The following is a 20,331-nucleotide window of genomic DNA, read 5'->3' on the forward strand; positions in this document are numbered from 1 at the left end:
TTATTAACACACAGTTCTGCCAATATTCAGATCCCTCATCTGTAATGAAATTTGAACGTTCAAATAGAGTTTCTGATTCTCTGTTTTGAGCTCTATCTGATGTATCCTTCTTATTCCTGATCCTGTCCATCCAACCGACTCACAAAACCTTAACATTATCTCTGCCTTTATCCAAAACTGTCGACAACACACTTAAAATGTCTTTCAATTTGTTGGTGTTTTGAATTGCAGAGAAAGATGTCGACTGTGCACTCGGACGTGGAGACCTTCTATATCGTTGAGGTTTGATCAAAGTGCTTTATTTATGAACGTACAAGACAGCAACATGCACCTCTTTTCTGGCAGATGAACCTGCATAACAAGGCAGGTGTGGCATCTCAAACCACCCCTGGCAGAACAAACACAAAGGCAATTTAGTAACAGCCTTATTCAAATGATATCAACTATTCATGATGTTGCTGGGATCTTATTGACGTCTGGATTAGTCTGGACAAAATATTCAAACACAAGAACGTATCAACAGAAGTGGCTACTCCGTTACATTTATTTAACTTTTTCATAAAATTGCCCTTTTTTTCTTCTGACAACATATGTTTACTTCCACTTGTATAGTGTGTGTAGCAGTACTCTTAGTTCAGTAAATATTTAGTTTACTCTTCCCACTGTGAGAAAGTCTAAGCTAAATGATTTGAACATTTGTAATTCATGCAACGGACTTCAAATGATTCGGTTTATTATTTAATATTTGTCCTTTGAGACATATTTAATATCCGTCCACACAGTTACTCTTACTTGTATTTTCCTCCAAATACTTTTATAATGGACCAATGCTTTGTACTTGAGTAATGTTATTGTGGAGTAACTGAACAATTTCAGTACGCTACCCACCTCTGTATTTCAATGAGCCATTCTTCTTTTAATGTAGGTTGGTTTCCTGAACGTATATGACCTGCTGTTGGTGTGAAGTAGTTTAGTTTCTGCTCTTTGTGGGTGTCAAGTTGGGCTTTACCGCACAGCTACTTAACATAGGTCTATAGGAGATTGTAGTGCCTGTACACAAAATATGTAAATGACTGCAAATAAAGGCTAAAGCGTACTTATTTTGGACATTTAATAAACGCTTAACTGCTTCATGTCGCCCCCGTCATCATCGAAGCCACAATAGGGGTAGTTTCTCGTCCCAAACCTTCACCAAATATATAGCTAATTAATACTCTTAAATATAAAAATCTATCTGAAACAAAACAGCTTACCAGGTCTGACACAGGGCCTTTAATATCCTTTAATATTACTGATAAAGTAAGTAGTAAGGTTGGTACATATTTGGACTTTTGTCACACTGGTGCTTGTTTACAGTGTGCTCCTCTAAGCACCGCCTCCTCCACTAATGCTGTCAGGTTTTTAAAAAGAAGCTTTAATGGCTGTATAATTAATTGCTGGAGCATATAAGTAATTGCTATAGAGTTTACATTTAACTTCCTTTGCAACATCCTGATTTTTCTGTTAGAGATAGGTCATTCAATATTTTAGGGTTGTTTTAGAGAAGTTCTGTCTAAAGCTGCAGCTTTAGCTGTCGTTAAAGACAACAAGATACTTCATTTAGATTCAAGAACTATTCTATTCTTTTGAGTTATACTGCAGGACAGTTTGGAAGAGAAATTGATTAAAAAATATAGGTTATAAATTGATGAACTATTAAGTTCTAACACAACTTGGCCTGAATAAAGTGTCATTGTGAGCTTTTCGTAAAGTGTTACGGGTGTTTTTCTTTTTTCTTTGCTGTTCATTTGATTTCATTTTAACATGTAAAATGACATCATACATAATATATTGCAATTATCTAATTTGATTTAAGTTAATCTAGAAGCAATTATTGGCTTGCAAGAACTGGGATGTTTCATCTTCCAGGAGTTGTGTAAAGATTGTGGCAACATGAGGCTGTGTATTATCAGGCTGCAACTTTCCAGTTCCTGCCAATATCCAGCCATTTAGGCAGCCATTTTGGTGTCACATCAGATACTGAATGGTTTGCTGACCCCACCAGAACCCCCAATAAAGCAAAACAGAACGTTTCAGAGAGTCCTTTTATTGTGGCCAGCCTAAGGCACACCTGTGCAATATTCATGCCATCTCATCAGCATCTGGATATGCCACACCTGTGAGGTGGAATGTATTATTGATATAAACTGCTCAGTATGTCAGATTTAGAAATATTTGTGAACAATATTTGAGAGAAATGGGACTTTTGTGTTACAGAAAAAGGTTCATATCTTTGAGTTCAGCTCATGAAAAATGGGAGCAAACTCAAAAATCTTGCATTTACATTTGTTCAGTGTACATTTCAAAACAGCACAGTACTTTACTAAAGTGTAATGTGTACACTTCTGGAATAACTAAGTTGAAAACGCATCACAAAGAAACCAAACAATATGTAGATTGCGTTTGCTTTTCCATCAGGTAAACAACAATAACACAAAAGTTAGACATCATCCATCATTCGTCAATAAGTTTGGGGCTAGTTTTCTCATCTCAATAGAATAAGTGGAAATAGAATTAGTCAGGGAACCTCTTTAATGTCCAAACATGTAAAATTGGCTGTAGCCTATACATTTTTGTTTCTAAAATGACCCCTTCATTAAAGGCACAGTATTTAACTATCTAGAGGTGGGAAGTCAACTGCATAATTCCATGGAAATATAACAATAAAACCATGTAGTTTTATGCCATATTGCAGAATATTAGAACTAAAGGGACACGATTACCATGGAAACAAGAATGAGGATGCCCTCCTCCAGGCCAAGTTTGAGGAGATGCAAGCCCACTCACAGTAAGAACACAGTTTATAAAATGTGCAATAAAACCACTCAAAATGGAAACTACTTTTGTTTAAGTTTAGTTTTTACAAACCTACTGTGCTGTATGGAAGAGCAGAGGCAGAAACTCACATTCTTGACTTGATATTATAGTATAATTCATTTTTATTAACCTGCCCTCACTCCACTAGATTTAGCCCATATTTTTAGAATTAATGATATTTCACTACTGGCCTATTGGGTAAGGCAAGTTTATTTGTAGAGCACAATTCGTAAACAAAGTAATTCAAGTGCTTTACAGCACAAGAAATTATGCTTTAAAATCACAAAAAAGAAAAGAAAAAAGAGAAGAGTAATATTTGTGCCGTGCTTCTCTCTCACAACATCTCTGGCACACAATTATACACAGAATAAAAAAACATTTAAAAATAAAATTGAAAAAAGAACGAATAACAAGTAGCTACCATTAAGACTTAAATGTCAACAAACAAACAAACAAACATATCTAAGCAATAATAAAACAGGGAACTGGAAACGTAATACCAACAAAAGCCCACCAGGGGGCGTCCCATCCCCAGTTAATGCCCAGTTGCGGTGAGGCTTTACAATGAACCATCACATCAGTGGCCGACATCCTGCAGCTGTTCAGTCATTCAGCTGTTCAGATGTGCGAGCGGTACATGTAGGTGCTCCTGATGCTCCAGTCTGTGGGGAACTCGTGCAGCGCGTGGCCCTTGACGTGCCTCTGCATGGCCACCAGGCTGCTGCAGTACTCCAGACACACGGTGCACTGGTACGGAGCAGCGCCACCGTGCGTCCGCAGGTGTTTGATCATGGCCGAGTAGTCGCGAGAGCGCTGACCACAGAGGCGACACTCGAAGGGCTTCTCTCCTGCACAGCACAGAGACAGATGGGACACGAGTGAGGCCAAGTCTGCATCCTTTTGATTATTGCAGAAATGCTATGAAGGTCGCTCTGGTTTGATGCATGTGTATTTAACTATGACGTTTGAATAAATACGTCTGAATCTACACCCTCCTCTCTGATAATAAGAACTTTTTTTTTAACAGGTTATTGTAATTATTCATGTTATTACTAGTGGTGTTCTGCTCATAAATATATTTGATCTTCATTAAAGAAAGAAAGAAACAAAACAAACTCATAAATAAATAAATAAATAAATTGGAACACTATTAAGATTTGAATCCTGGGATCCCCAAGAAAATACTCAAAGAATGGGACAAAAAAGACAAGATAAAAAAGTTGGAGAAACAGAAAAATTCAAATATATATATATATATATATATATATATATATATATATATATATATATATATATATATATATATATATATATATATATATATATATATATTACAGCCAATAAACATATGACATTTTCTCCAACTTTAGGTGATCACCTGGCCCACACAAACATTTAGGCCCCTGTCCCACTTTAGACAGGGGCCTAAATTAGAGTTTTCGTTGATGTCTCATGAATTTGATTTACACAAAACAAAATCAAATAATTAATTCTTTAAAAATAAAAAAGGGGTTGTAGAATGCTTTGAGCTACTGCTCTTCTCTCTATTATGGCTGATAAAACTGAACATTAACTGGTGTAACAGTATTTATTACCTATTAACTTAAATTCATTATGTTCGTCCTACCGTGACCCGCGACGCTGCATAACATAAACTTGACGGGGTCACTCCACTCAAAAGGGTTTGCGGCTATTGCAATTTCTCCTTTTTGACAATAAGAACGTATTTGAAAAGGCAAAGAATTTGTCATGTTACTAGAGGCATTATGTGATCTTACATTTGATCTAATTAGATGTTAAACATACAAAAATAGGCTACATAACTACTATTAATTGCAAGGTTCAGATTCTGAAATGCGCAGAAATAATAATACATAATCTAGACTTGAAAATGACATGAAATAAACCTAACTGTAAAAAATAGCATATCCAGCAATAGAAATTCTGAACGTCTTAGCAGTCCAAAATAAAATATTTACATCTGAAAGAAGTAATTCCTCTCTTATATATTCTTATTAGAGTGGTGGTGAAAGGCAGCACTGACCAGTGTGCACTCGGTGGTGTGTGTCGAGCTGGTGCTTCAGGCTGAACCTCTTGGAGCAGTGCTTACACTGGTATGGTTTGTCCAGCCGCCGTTCTGCTTCAAGTGAGTGAACACGAGGCTGTGTCTCATCTCCACCACAAGATCTGCAAACTGCACACGGTTTAGGATTTAGTCAAAAAATTAAAATAATTTCATAGACATTTTTTTTCAAAGCATGAATCAGTCATTCATTTAGGCTTCAGCCCCAAACATGGTTAAGCCAGGTACCATTTCTGGCCCAAGAACTTTATAGCAGGAATGGAACTACTAACATTCAGGTTCGTGAGTCTCTCTATTTACTCAACTCTAAGTATAAACATATTCGGAGGAAGATAACAGCACATTCTAACCCCGGATTTTGTATCTCTATTTTCAGTAGTGAGGGAAACAGAATAAACCACATCAAAACTCATGGCTCCAAAAACAACACCTCCAGTTGACAACAGACTGTAAAGTTTTTCACTTTCACAAAAGCTCAGTTGCCGGATGCACATGCAATTACATATTTCCTATTATTCTGTGAAGTACATTTCCAAAAAATGTCTGTAAAAAAATAGATTGCATAACTGCATGAAGCATTTGCTGCACAAAATGTTCCACAGATATATCTCACATCAGATGAAGTGATGATCAGGCTGATTGTACAAACAAGCTGCTCAACACAGAGCACATTATATTATTCATTATATTGGTATAATACTGTTTTCTGTTAACAATCATTTGCGTGTGATATTCAGGTTTTCACTGCAGTACATACTGTACTGCATGTACGCTTTTGTAGTAACCACAATACGGCTCCTGCTGCACTGTGCGCTCAAACCACAACTCTTCCATTGCGCAGAGCTCAGAGCTGGAGCCTTGGCCGAGGGTCTTGACAACAACATATACATTAATAGTAATAGTGATTATGGCTCTGAGTGTTGGAGCTGGATTCACCTGTGGAGCTCTGGAGCTGTGCAGAGCAGTGCTGGCAGTCTCTTCCAGAGTCCTCTTTGGCAACATTCATGTAACTGTAGAGCAGAAATCACAGATATGAAATATATATAATAATACTCATGTCAGATATAAAATGTGCACAGCTTAAATATTTACAGAGGTAAATATAGAGGTGACAAGACAGACAACAAATCTACTGTAAACCCCCTTTATCTACTATATCATATATTTTTACGAAATCATTCATGGATCTAGTGGCGGTTCTGTAGATATTATGCTAAACGTATAGAAAGGGGAAAATATGGGAGATCCCCTTTTGGTTAGACAGAACTGTTTGAATATGGTCTAGTCTTCAGTGTGATAAACGGCAGGTGAGGCTCTACATGGAAAAACAGGAGGTCCGTTCAAAAACATCTACGCAGACAGCAGTGAGTCAGGGTCTGTCGCTGTCTAAGGAACAATTGAGCACTGGGGATGTGATGACTGAGTGGAACATGAAGGATTCAAATGAAAAACAAAAGATTTTCCACCGACCTTGTCCTGCAGCCCTGAGTGGTCTGAGAGTTGGCCTTGTGCTTCTTCCTCTTCAGCAGCCCCTGTCTGAGGATGCCCCCTGACTTCAGAGGACCAGTGTTTGAGGAATATTGTGAATGTAAGTGTGAGTAGCTCAGCACAGAAGCCTGCGCTGGTCTCTGAAAGGCTGACGAGAGCAGTACATGGTGAGAGGGCAAGGACAGGGGGCAGCTGAAGGTGTTTGGGACTGAGTGAGCTGACATCAGAGAGGAGTAGTTATGAGCGATTTGTCTCAAAGTGCTCACTGAGCTCCACATGTGCGCAGGGAAAGTCCAGGGAGAAAAGGGGCTGGAACTGGAGGTGATGACACTGGTGTCTCTGTGACACTGTGCTACAGCAGCCGAGAGACTCGGACAATGTGAGTTATCAATATTGTCAGATGTTAAACTCTTTTCCTCTGTGGGGCAGATCTCTCTCTTTTTAGGTGGGGGGTTTGAATGTTCCTTTTTAACCGTTATGCCACCCTCTGTTTCAGGTTTAATATGCTCTTTGCTCTCAATTTTGTCTTCTTTTTGGAGTTTGTTGAGCAGCATCTCGCACTGCTCTTCCAGTCCCTTCATCTCAAGCATCTGCGCCGCTTGGAGCAGCAGCTGCAGGTCCTTCTCTGACACCGCCAGAGTCTCAGCGTAGATGAAGTCCAGCAGCTGTCTGAATGTGTGCGAGGAAAGGTGCTCCAGGGTGCACTGTACAGGACCGTCCTGGTCCTGGGACATGAGTCGGGCCAGAGTTCTGCTTGCACAGGCCAGAACCACACGATGAGCGTGAAATGTATGTTTATCGACAGAGATGACAGCGTCACAGAGAGAGTGTGACTCTCTCAGGGCATCGGCCTTCTGCAGGAAGTGGAAGTACTGAAGGTTGTTCAGACGGATCATCTTCTCAAACATACCTGAAGAGATGAGCCCAGAAGCTTCTGTGAGTTTTGTCCATAAATGAACCTCTATGTAAAATCATATACATTCGGATTGTAGATACAAGTGAATAATACATAAGGTGGTTAAAATGATGAAGACTTTCCAAGCTGGGTGGTTTTGATGTGTATGTTGTGTATAAATGATGTTGTAAAATTTGCAATTTATATTTCATGATTTTGCACAGACTCAAAAGCCACAAACCTGAAGAGTTTATGAAACTATGAGTAATGACTGTAGACTGGAGTAAGTCCAATGTCAATAACATCAAGACAATTACTATCGGGATCACATGCAATGGTATTTATTTATTTGTCTATGGGAGTTTTTTATTTATTTATAGGAGATCTTCTACTGAAAGTGTTTTTCAGACTTCCTATAAGTGATCTGTTCTTCTGTATCTACCTCTGTATCTACCTGCGTTGCACCAATGAAATTTCCCCATGTGGGACAATAAAGGAATATCTTATCTTATCTTACAAGTGAAGCGGTGCAGTGTGCTGTGTCGGAGTGAAAAGTGAAAAGCCTGAGACGCCTTCATGTAATACACTAATGTGCTGTGCAATTACTGTATTTGATCTTTTATTTGTTGGCACATTTGCAATTTTAAATGTTAAAAAGCAATGACAGAAATTGAGATTTAATTTGATGCAAATGTCCTACAAACTGCACCGTGATCTCGAATACAATTTCAGCTGCTAACATTTTAAATAAATGTTGATGTAAATAATGCTTATGTAATTTCGAAATATTAAATTACAAATTACAATGTCACATCTATATTTATTTTCTTTGCCGAAACCATTTTAAAAAATCTCAAATTTAAATGTTTGATTTGTTTTAATAAATTACGTCATCAACAACGTAATATTTATTTACTTTATTATTTAAGTGTGCACAACTATAAAATTAAACAAACAGTATTTAAAAATAAAATAATAAGACGGGATCTGAGTATTTAGTATAAGTAGCGCTTGTACACTCGCAGTTTTTCATGCACTTTCACTTTACAATATCAGTAGTGCATCTAACATTTGTGGAATTATTGTTTTACGTTATTATCATTTGTATTTCCTGTCTTTAATATAATGTGTTTTATTTATATAATTCTAAACATAGCAAGTGTCATACTAGCATATTATCATGCATTTTAGTGTGTTGTGCAATTCCATTGAAGAGTCTGATAAATATCAAAGCTTTAGATTTGAATACAAGATGCATTTAGATCTAACATGCCAGTATTTCACCTGAGTTTATTCCAGGCGGGCAGAATACCATTGTCTCTAGTGAATGAATGAGTGAGTGAATGCTTCAGGCGCGTGTGTCTTACCTTCTCATTGAGCCCAGCCTGGTTCCTCTGCTCTCGTGTCAGGCCTGTGATGACTCTAATGGAGAAGACCGACTTCTATCTCCCTCTAGTCCCTCCTCTTCACTTTATCTCATTGGTTCACTGATTACACACCAAAGGGCTGGTTTTCAAGAGATTTAATTTCAATTCCTGTTAGATGAATATTGTCATAAAAGTAACATGAGTGAGTGCAATTGGGCATTGGTTTTGGGGCTTTGAGTTCCAGAGGTGCTGTCAGCTGTAAGAACTGTTGCTGGTCAATACATTAATAGGCCGTTCAGTTCAGAGACACAAACCACTTCAAAGACAGGAAGCATACACACAACAGTCTGCTGGTACCGGCAGCTCAAGTTAGGCTTTACTGAAACTACGCTTCAAGCTCAAACATATCTATCACCAAAACTAGGTGTCAAAATGTGTGAAAAATAGGTCACTTTAGCATCACTCCTCTGTATTGTTCACAAACAAAAGTCAAGATGAAGTCTGTGTGAATCTCTGCGAGTACAGAGACGGAAACAGTCCCCTCACCATATTATCAACAATTATTTGTATTAGTATTATATATAATTATTATTGTCTCTTGTTGCTACTAACCTACAATATTCAGACATACTACTCACCATCAATAAATGCCATTCAGTATTTGCAAACACAACTAATCCAGCATGTCGGACTGTGTAAGATGCACTTTGGAGCAAATGTACATTTGCATTTCAGTTCTGACTCCAGAAGAACAGTATTTGTGGTTTGTTGCAGGCAGATCACAACTGTGTTAGAACATGCACTTTGGGCAAAGGTGGATCTTTCATATTATTATGAAATCTGAAAAAAAAAAAAATAATAATAATAATAATATATATATATATATATATATATATATATATATATATATATATATATATATATATATATGAAAGGTTTTTGTACCTTCACATCAAAATGAAAACAAGAGCAATATTTTTGTGCTATACCTGAGTCTCCTGGACAAGACGCAACATATCTTGACTAAGACTTAAAAATCTTTCACTATTCTTTATTAAGGTGTGTGATTATTATACAGACTCAGTATGAATCACACTTATTTATAACTGAATATTTTTTGACGGACTTCATCGGTGGTCAAAAGCGCACTTTGTTTTCACACTTCTATCACACAAGTTGCAACACATCTTTTCATTGTGCATTGATGTTGTTGCAATGAAGAAGTCAAACCTTGGACTGAGCTCATATTTCCTCTCCAAACTATCACCATGACAGCAGCTCTAAATGTCATGTGGTGTTACATGGAAGGAGACTGCAGCATCTACCAGTAATATGTGTAGTGCACCTGCCCCTGCACAGAGCGGTGTCTGACCCCCCTGAACTGAGCTTACTCACCGTGTCTCTACTGATGGTAAAGATGCTCCATATTAATATGTAATCAAGCACCTACACACACTACCAAAGAATGAAGCCAACACATATTTAAATAGGCCTGTCGCACGCAGTGAGGTTTGTCATACAAAAAAAAGACTTTAAAGTCTGCAAACAAAGAAGTTTCATATTGTTGTTTTGTTGAATGAATCAAAGTGCTACTGATCCACACTGTGCAATGTGCAATGTGAGACTGTGATAATACCACAGTGGTGAGTGAGCAACAGACTTAAGAGGAACCACTATCAGAATGACTATGTGCTCTGTAGGCTTCACTGTACAGCCACTTCACAGTAAAAGGGTAAGGAGGACTACCCGGCACTCCTGTGGTCTGGAACAAGTGAACCTTAGTTTGGCCTGAGGCAGGGCTCAGAGCTTCTCAGTAATTTCTGGCGAGGAGGAGACTGACTGATTTCTGCTGAGAACTGTGTCAAAACCACGTCAAATGTAGACTGATATTCAGCCAGAATGAGCCCAGGTCATTACTATGTTCTACTCACACAAAACATTAGTCTGGTTTTATGAATCATTCACTGATAATGATTTATTCAATTTTGCTTCAATGTTTTGTCTTTATTTCATAAGCTACCAAGAAGGATTACATATTAGTAACACAATTAGCATTAAGTAGGAAAAGTACAAAATTAACACCTCTAAAACAATAAGTTTCTATTTCCAAAGTATTCTTGTGGGGAAATCTTGGAAATAAAAAAGTTGACTTTCCACTGTGAGTAAGCAGAAGAGTTTCCCCGTCTCACCCCCTTTTCAAACTGTCGAGGTTTCATTCTCTCAGCGGCTCTCAAACCTTTCACACCTGGTACCACCAAAGAAAATATCTGGATGCCACCCTCAGGTCCTGATCGGGGCTGTGCTGCTTTCACAGAACCAAACCAGGACTAAAGCACAATTGCTCTAAACAATCAAGGGGAAATTGACGTGCACATGACCACCGACTTTACTAAAACGTCAATATTTTATTAAGATTTCACAAAAAACTCGCCTTGTTGTCCTTAGTTTGACCATTCAGTGATGTTTTTAATATGACTGCCTGGTTGGACATGGGCAGGAGGTCATTCTATAACTATTACCGTCCGAACCTTTGCAGTTATTCTTCATTTTCAAGTCCTTAAATTAATGTATAAACTGCCAGAAAAATGTGCGTAAATTGTTGCTGTATTTTGATTGTGTATTGATGACATAGGGAGACTCCTTTTTAAAACTCCAGGTTACTTTTCCCCTTTACAAACTGCCACTAGACTGGTGTAAAACGAAGAGAAATAATTACCACGTGTATCATCCCATCAAACTATCAAATCAGAAGAACACGAAAACCTTCCATGCGCTAAAGAGAACCACACAGAGATGAACAGTGTAAAGTGGTAAATAACGACACACACGATGTCTAATGGGTCATCTATTTTATTACTATTAATTAGCTTGACCAGTATTATACTTCCGATTGCTTGCAAATACAGGTACACAACAGAGAACATTTTACCAAATTAGAATATCTGTCTGTCCCTTTTTTAATCTTAATAAAAACAAAATCAGTTCTTCTCATGATACCACCGATGCTTCTACGTCTAAAGCAGTATATATTTGAAATCAGACAGTGTTGTTAAAAGTGAACCACATGAACACAAATGGACAAATTTGGTTGTGCTTAGTGCCAAATCTTGTCAATTAGGCCTTATATACCACACAGTAAATTTGCATCATCAAACATGTCAATTACGCAAGTTTCTAAAATTGCACTATATGTGAAAATATGACCCAAAAAAAATGATTATTACATACAAATAAAAAATACAGAAAAAAATACATCCAAAACACATCATTGAAAAAGGCATTAATGCAGCAATTAAAATCCTGGTTAATATTTCGTTTTTAGTTGATTAGGGATTTAAAAGGGCCAAGATTTACTCAAGAGACATACAATAGTGGTCTGGTAACTACAGTACACACCTCTTTATGTCTGTTAAATGCTGGTAGGAAACCTTTTAGTGTTTTGGGGAAACACAGGCAAGCTTATTCTCCTCTATGATTTCAGTAGTACAAGATCATGGACGTAAACCGTGAACATACAGGTTTTCTTTCACTAGCTTTACAATTTATACACTGAGTGAGTGACTCTTTCTTTGAGCGTTGTGATGCACCTTCCACCTGCCTTTTTACGAGAGAAATACAAAATGGATGAGGATGATAAACGGAGAGAAAATGCAACAGGACATGGTACAAACATCCCTTGAATGTGTGAATTTAGATCAGGTGTAACTCTGTCGCCTCTCCACTCTTTTGCAACGTCGATGCACAACATACGCCAACTTCGTCTGCAACTGCGCATCTGTCACGAACTACACTCGTCGTTGCTGTTTACCACTGATCGTTGCTGCAGACCAGAAAAAAACCCCAGTCCCTTTCATATTTCCTGCTAAAACACATAGAAGTACTACATGTTCATTCGCTATCTATTACATCTCGCATCTGTTATCTGCGTCAATCTCTTTGTCTTTGTGTGAGTGGGTTACCGTATTATGCCGTGATCCGAGTATATATCAAGAGACTCAATTGTCATAAAGTCCTACTGCACAAAAGCTAAAAGATTACCCAAAGAAAGGAGGACTCCCTCTTAGCTGCTTGACAAGATTGTGACAAATTACAATGAGCCCCTTACGAGAGCAATCGAATTTGTTTTACAGTGCGAACATTCAAAGTAGAGTCGTGTATGTATGACCTTGTCCTCCTCTGCCAATTACCCAAAAGCCACTGCTGCTAAATGCCCCAGTGTAATTAAAAGAATGGAGAGGCTGCTACTGGGGAAGCGGTTTGGATAGTAACTAGGGTCAACGATAGATCACTGAAAAGAAGATGGAGTTTCTAAACCTCAAATACATTCAGAAAGCAGTAACTGTGTCGTCGTTTTGTGCTGGTTTTTACAACAGTCCGTTTTCAATCAGCCATGTTAGGAAAATGTTTCTCCTCTTCATAACAGCACAATGCACAATTTTTTTTTTTTTAATGTCTTGTCACACCACTGCAAATTAAGAACAGAAATGTCTACAACTATTAGTAGTATCTTACGGTATTTACAGTGTCCATTTGAAAACCGTGACAATTTTCCCGAACTCGTTAAAAGCTAGGATAGGAACAACACAAATAAATACGGCAGCATCATACACCGAGTTGTCATGCTTCTGTTAAATTAAAACAGACGTCTGCTTGAATACAGGTCTTTAGGTAGCAATCAAAACGTCACCAACGCATAAGTAGTCTTTTTTTATGAGGGCTTTTCGCACTGCCGACACATAGTTAAACTACAGTGTACTCAATTAAAGCCAGTGACCATAAACACCTCACACATTAAAAGTAAATATCTCCATTCGCAGTGTCCCAATTTTACAGTATTTTCCAATGGAGGGAAATGATAGTTAAAACATATACATAACCTCCACTGATTGACTTTGACAGCAGGATCGAACTTGCACTCATCTACATTGATAAATAGGTCTATATCTCGCCGTGGAACGATTGAACAAAGATATTACTACTAAAAATAAATACTATAAAGCATAATGCAGCACTCAACTTCAGATTGCAGAGAACAATTGATCAAGTCATGCCACCGGAGTGATTTGGTTTTGATAGACAGATGTCTTGGGGAGGGAAGGTCCGATATGGGCTCCTGATATTTCTCTTGCTGCTGTGACCAATAAAAGATATTCGCAGGTACCAATGTTAAGGTTTTAAAATCCATAGCAAGGCCCACAGTTGTATGTTAAGTTACAGTAAAATTCACAAATTATTGTCTCACTTTTGCTGAAATAATGACAACATGTATTTGGTTGAGATATAAATTAATATGTTGCATGATTGTGCCGACAAAGGACCTGATTGCTTAATTTTTTACTAATTAGTCTGTTCAAAAAAGACAATCCAATGCACTGAGGACACATAGGTACACAGAGACAGCTTAGAAAAATATCGGTGCCAAATATCAGCTAAATTTACTATATCAGCCAATATCAATAACTGGGAAACTATCCAATATCTTGATATTTCGACCGATTTATTGCCCTTCCCTTGTTTCTGGGGTGTATGAAATGAAGTGGCACGCTATGGAAAGGAGAATGGACTTTATCATGACAATAGGTGATGAGGGTTTGGTAATATTCACATTTGGATATAGATGAGTTTGTTGGTCATTTACAATGGGTTTGGGTCGCAGCCCAGACTCTAAGCAGTTACTTTAAGTTGCCGTCAATCACAGAGAGTGGTCCGAACACCACCTGAACGTAGGGGGCGTTTTGGCCACGTCTCGTCGTAGCCTCAGTCATTGATACCTCTTCAGTTCATCTGCTCAAAGAATTTGTACGTGGGGTTTTCGTAGCCGTGGTTTTGCATTTTGTTGAGCTGTCTCTCCTCTGGTGTGAGCATGGGGTCGACCTGAGGCGGAAAATCATCACATAGTATCAGAGGCTAAATGTCACACACACATTTAGAAAGCACATGAAGCCATTGTGAAGGCTCTGACTCTTGCATGACTAAGAATAAACATTTAATAATCTATTTGTACGTTGAACAGTTAAGTCTAATGTATTTTATCTATATTCAAGTATGTTAGTAATTCTATTAATTGGGAAACTCATATAAGCTAACATTATACAGTAGATTCAGAAAACAATTTTAATTTCAAATATAATAATACATTTGGTTTAAGTTTGATGTAAATCCAGTATATCCTAAAATATAATTTAGTAGTAAATAATCAATATAATCATATCAGTAAAAATATATGTGCTTGGAATATTTATTAACTGAACAATTCAAATATAAAACCTTTTCTAAATATTTACATTTTGTTTGTCCTATTCTATGTCCTACAGAGCACACATGGTGAGATGAGATTCAGCATGTTTACAGGTAATAACATCATTAGATTTAAGCAAAATTATATATATTAGGGAATTGTCTGTTGCAACATTTTCCCCATTGTGGGACGAATTATAATATTAACTAATAATTAACTCTTATCTTCTCTCGTCTAATCTCATCTTCAGTATTGTTTTCATGTATTTGAAGATCTCTATTGATTGACGATTACACTGTGAATTCATTTCAGTTCGGTGACACGATGTCCAGTAAACCATCTGAAAGTCGCACCTCAACGATGCCGTGGCTGATGGTGCCGTACGGCTTCCTGCGAACCAGAAGAAGACTGATCACCATCACCATGGCGATGGCTACAGCTACGACGAGCAGCCCCACCATCGCCCCACGGTTAAATGTCTCCAGGGCATCGGGCTGCTGTGAAGGGTGAAGAGAAAACATATCAGACACACTACTTATGTGTAAATATCAGCCGGCAGATCATGTTGAAACACTTCTATATATTGCATCATCACTTTAACATTTAGAAACCAATCAAAAGGAAGCGAAAGAGAGGATTAACTTTCAGAGAAGTATTAATTCTGCACTTTTTAAATTTATTTTTAAGCAAATTCTCTTTTTAATGGGCACTAGTTAACCTAAACTATGGCGTCCCGTATCAAGGGGTGGAGTGTGCACTTGTCTGGTACATTAGGAGACAGTTTCTCTTCAGTAGCCCCACACACTATTTAAAAGGTACAATAAGTACCAGGCAAAGTTACAAGTCAGATCTATGGAGAGACGACCTCGCTCACACTAAGAATGGTCAAGGTATTTTTCAGCCAAAAAAACACCTTGAAATTCAATAAAAGCGAGACGAACAGGTTAAATGTCAGACTGTGTGTGGGACATTACTGTCAAAGCAGTAACATCGCCATGGAGACAGTGACATCGTACCACAAACGTTACGCAGTGCACTTTAGGAGAACTATGCATGTTTTTAAATGTCTGCAAATGATTCAGTCTCACCAGTTCATCTCTCTCGATCTCTGGAGGCTTGGAGTCGAGGAGCTTGAGTTCAGCAGAGGTGTTGCGCTGAAAAAACAACAGAGACATAAGACTTCTACTATATTTAACTTCAAAAAAGATGAAAAGTTCAGAATCTGCCTCTACCTTTTCTTCATACTCGTAGTTAGTGCCTCTCTCAGATGTGCTGTCGTCATATTCATCTACTGCACACAAAGGACCACATTTAGTCATGGGTAGAAATTTTTTGGGGAAATTGTACCATTTCATTGGTGAGTGAAATGATTTGCCCACCTCTAAATGTACATTAACAATAAAGCAATGACACTAATAACAGCTTACCTTTCTTATTAGACTGCAGGTCTGTAAATAGACAAAAACAGTTAGAATAGCACTGATTTCACATCGTAAACACTGCTGGTTGAAGTGTCTGTACCTATGCGTGGGGGATAGGGCCTGTTTTGGAACGCGGCCTCCTCCTCTGCCTCGTCGTCCTTCACCTCTTCACTCTCGGCCGGGAGCAGCTCTTCAGTGGTGCGAGTCTCAGAGAAAGAAGTGGTCATGAGCTCACTGATGTCCCCTAACTCAGCCTTTACCAGCTCCTCTGTAGAGTCAAGAAGGCAAACATCTATCAAACACCTATGAACCATTCATTAGCACTGGTTTAATTATTTAGGTTGGGCGTTCTCAAACATTTCAAGCCTGGACCGCCCAAAAAAACCATGCCACAAACCCAGGACCCCCACTGGGAAAGGAAATTTCAAACGGAAAACATTTTAAAATCAAAGCAAATTAAGATCTGAGAAATGTTTTTGTGTTATTTGACATCATTTCATTCACTGTTTTCAATGAAAATAGATGATATACAGTGTTATCATTAAAAAATATGTCTTGAAATCCTCACACAAACCCGTGTTTGTTCCTATGTTAAAAATGTGTGCTGTGGGCTTGAATCTTTGATGACTCAATGTTTTTGAGAACATTTACACTCATATGAGAGTGAGTAATGGTACTTACGGATGTCACTGTGTAGTTCTTTGACCAGTGTGGGGTCTTTGTACAGCAGTGCAAGGCTCTGATTCATCCTCTCTTCAATGACATGGAGGTGAGTGTAGACCTGTGCAAAAGTTTGACCACGTATTACAAAACTGGGGCAAATGATGAGTCAATTTTCAAGAAAAACGAAAATGCTTGCTTAAGCTTTCATTCTTTATGCAAATTTGGTTTGTCCTTTACAAATTTGGATTTAAATGAACACAAAAAATAACCATCAATCAGTAATTTGTACCCTTTGTCCTAGACTAAAATCCATTTTTGAGATATGCTTTAGTTGTCAAAAGACTAAACTATAAACTAAACTGTCCTGTACCAAGTTCCCCCAAATGTCACCACCTGTGCCATTTAGGATGTTACTCCTTGTAATACCAACAGAATACTGTATATCCATTGGTTTCAGAGTGATGAAAATGAAATATTATACCATGGGCAAAAGTGCTCAAGATATCACAGGATAGCCTCATAAACAGGAAGCTGAACATAAATATTTGCTTGTATGTGCATATGTTTCATTCATGCACACATGGAACCTGCTCTCTACACTTTATTATATGTTCACAGGTGTTTAACAAGAGTGAAATGTATCACTTATCTTCTTACAAATCTAGGTACATTTTATTACATGTACATGTATTTATCAGATGTTAGGGCTAACCTGAAACTTCATCTGTTCTGCCTTCTGAGGGTCCACAGCCACAATATGGCGGTAGTGCCTGAGCGTGTGTCTGCGGTCCTTCTGCTCTGCTGCAATGTAGCGCTTCAGAGCCTGCAGAACGCGCTCCGGCTGCGGGACAAAAAGAAAAAAACATGAACAATACATACAATGGTACATTAAAGATGCCCTATAACCTGTTCTTCTGTATCTACCTCTGTATCTACCTGCGTTGCACCAATGAAATTTCCCCATGTGGGACAATAAAGGAATATCTTATCTTATCTTATCTTAACTTTTCTGATGGAGCGTCCACCATGGAGATGTCACTGCTTTGCCTGGACTGTTCCACGGTACGTCATTAAACTTATCTACAGTACCACCATGGAGACAAGCAGATGACGCTGCCCGGCCAAATTACACATTGAGGTGACCCTACTCACAGTAAGAATACTTCTCAAGGTATTTTTAAAAGTAGAAACATCAGTAACTGAACAACAAATGCAAGATTGATATTTTAAAAGAAATGCATTAATTCATTCAAGGCAAAGCAAGACTCTCAAAGGGGACAAGCAGGTCGCAGAATCACCCACCGGAAATGTTACATAGAGCATCTTTAAATACCACAAGAATCTGTATTGTTATTGTACCTGAGGGGGTTTCGACTGCACGGCTGTTAGGTAGTTCTCCAGGGCCAAACGGCGGTTGTTGTTTAAAATAGCTTCAACACGAGCGAGATGCGTTTCTACAAGTCTCTGCCTCTCTCCAGCAACCTGCTCCTCCAATGTCTGCAGCACTGACTGGAAGTGCTGAGGGGAAACCAAAAGTGAAACGATTCAACTAATTCATTACATTTCAAAATAACATTACTGTTCACAAGGGCTGTAGTTGACTAAAGACATTCTTGGTCAAATAGAGAGATGGCTTGTACTTCAATTAGTCGAACAAAAGGGGGGCGTGGCGCTGGTAAAAAGCTTTAAAGGAATAATTGAGGATTTTTCGACAATTTGAGAACTCTAGCGACTGTTTATCCCTTTTTTTTTAAAAAAAATGCGCATGCGCACAGCGCGACGGATGCATTGCATCTCCTGTCTCCGCAGATTTCCATCTCTTCTGAGCTTGAACAGTCTTTCTCTGTCGTCCCTCGGCCATTTTTGTACTGTACACTGAAGAAACTCGCTGCTCGCTTTGCTAAACACACACTGGCATATAAACCACGCATGCGCAGCCAGGGAAACGTGATGGTTTCCTGGGAATGAGGCTGCAGGTGTGCAGTAGGACACAGGGAATGATTGACATGTGGGAGAACTACTCAGCTGTCCACGCCACGAGGAAATGAGACTCAGATTTGGTGCCAAAAATCCTATTATTCCTTAAAGTATCTCTATGATGTGACAAAGTATCAGTACCCAAAGTACACTGAGAAAACCACGAGACTACAGGAAATCACGCAATTACAAATATGTATACAGAATACCTCTAGTAAACAGGGTATCACGTGACAGAGGCAACCTTACCTCATTCAGGTCCTGTCTCTCTGACTTTGGGAGGTTCTTTGACTGGTTGTCTGCCTCAGCCCATTCTTTCATAATCTAAAAACACAATTGCAATTTATTAGATAATTCTAACCCGATATTTCTTGAAATACGATCTCCTGAACAACAGTGAACTTTAAGTCATGCCTCGTAGCCCTCGTGTGACACTTATGGAGATATGTGAACCATTTTATCTGCTTCTCCGACTGCGCCATGTACAGGCCTGTGGCAATGTCGTACAGAAAATTAGATTTGAGGAGAGTCAAAGTGTAGCTCTTGTAGCAGCTGGATGAATGGACTGTCAAGTCTGAGACCAGTCAGGCACGGCGCTGTTACAGATCTGAGCCCACCTCATTGATGCTCTTCATTCTTCGCTCCTCTAGGTCAGTCTTAGCGCGCAGAAAGTTAGCATGCTCCGTCTCATCCACAGGCTTTTCAAAGTACACGTCAACTCCATCCGTGGGCCTCGGGGTTGTCACTGCACACACAAAAACAACAACATTACTCTCACGCAAGCAGACGGCTGTCATTAATGTTTCTGAACAACACACTTTCAACTTGGAACGTGTGTCTGGGAGACTAGCCAATAGAAGTGGCCAATATATTGAATTATAGGCAATATTATCAATCTGGTTTTGAAGATATGCTAAATTTTAATGTATAGTTTATGGTTTAAAAAAGGATTTGACATATGCTATAGTCCATCCAACAAGCGTGTGCAGTGTACAGTCACATTTGTCTTATACTGTACCCTCAATTGAGATAGTTTTCAGTTCTGTCACTATCTCCCATCTCTAAAAGCCAATCCTAAAGTTTTTTTCAACAAAGTAACACAAAAAATATAATATAAGCTGCTCACAGACGTATTTGTGAACTTCTGTGTGTGAAGTAAAGTTATTTATCTTCATCAGATGGTGGTGGGCTAAGCTGTTCTACTGAAATGTGCGTGTGACGTCTCAGATGAACCTTAGATAACCTTAGAGGTGGAAAGGGGTAGATCACTTGGTTTGGCAGACAGACAAATGGGCTGACACTGGACAAACCACTGAAGGCGACAAAAATACGAGGAGCAAGTA

The 20,331-nt window shown here is 38.5% G+C and overlaps 2 protein-coding genes across 3 annotated transcripts in view; both read right to left on the bottom strand.

Annotated features, from left to right (window-relative positions):
• Positions 1 to 3,388: 3,388 nt before the first annotated feature.
• On the bottom strand, positions 3,389 to 7,351 carry zbtb32 (zinc finger and BTB domain containing 32). The gene is made up of 4 exons (XM_072460488.1): positions 6,410 to 7,351; positions 5,876 to 5,949; positions 4,901 to 5,050; positions 3,389 to 3,704 (listed from the first exon to the last, which is right to left on the bottom strand). Exons 1-4 carry the CDS (start codon positions 7,333 to 7,335, stop codon positions 3,475 to 3,477), a joined length of 1,380 nt encoding a protein of 459 aa, XP_072316589.1. The 5' UTR covers positions 7,336 to 7,351; the 3' UTR covers positions 3,389 to 3,474.
• A 4,172-nt stretch (positions 7,352 to 11,523) lies between these two features.
• The window catches only part of aplp1 (amyloid beta (A4) precursor-like protein 1), a 39,330-nt gene continuing 30,522 nt past the window's right edge, over positions 11,524 to 20,331 (bottom strand). Inside the window, exons 7-17 of one of the 2 annotated variants that reach the window (XM_072460484.1) lie at positions 19,606 to 19,733; positions 19,238 to 19,312; positions 18,371 to 18,529; positions 17,724 to 17,852; positions 17,030 to 17,129; positions 16,449 to 16,616; positions 16,355 to 16,375; positions 16,160 to 16,215; positions 16,016 to 16,081; positions 15,281 to 15,424; positions 11,524 to 14,563 (exon numbers count right to left, since the gene is read on the bottom strand). In XM_072460484.1, the coding sequence (XP_072316585.1) occupies positions 14,465 to 14,563; positions 15,281 to 15,424; positions 16,016 to 16,081; positions 16,160 to 16,215; positions 16,355 to 16,375; positions 16,449 to 16,616; positions 17,030 to 17,129; positions 17,724 to 17,852; positions 18,371 to 18,529; positions 19,238 to 19,312; positions 19,606 to 19,733 (1,145 nt within the window). In that variant the 3' untranslated portion in view covers positions 11,524 to 14,464. Of the gene's footprint in view, positions 14,564 to 15,280; positions 15,425 to 16,015; positions 16,082 to 16,159; positions 16,219 to 16,354; positions 16,376 to 16,448; positions 16,617 to 17,029; positions 17,130 to 17,723; positions 17,853 to 18,370; positions 18,530 to 19,237; positions 19,313 to 19,605; positions 19,734 to 20,331 lie in introns of both variants that reach the window. The other variant, XM_072460483.1, reaches the window with a different exon arrangement.

Source organism: Eucyclogobius newberryi, unplaced genomic scaffold, assembly GCF_026437365.1.
Source record: "Eucyclogobius newberryi isolate DKJ021-1_F unplaced genomic scaffold, fEucNew1.0.hap1 SCAF_3, whole genome shotgun sequence".
NCBI classification, from domain to species: domain Eukaryota; kingdom Metazoa; phylum Chordata; class Actinopteri; order Gobiiformes; family Gobiidae; genus Eucyclogobius; species Eucyclogobius newberryi.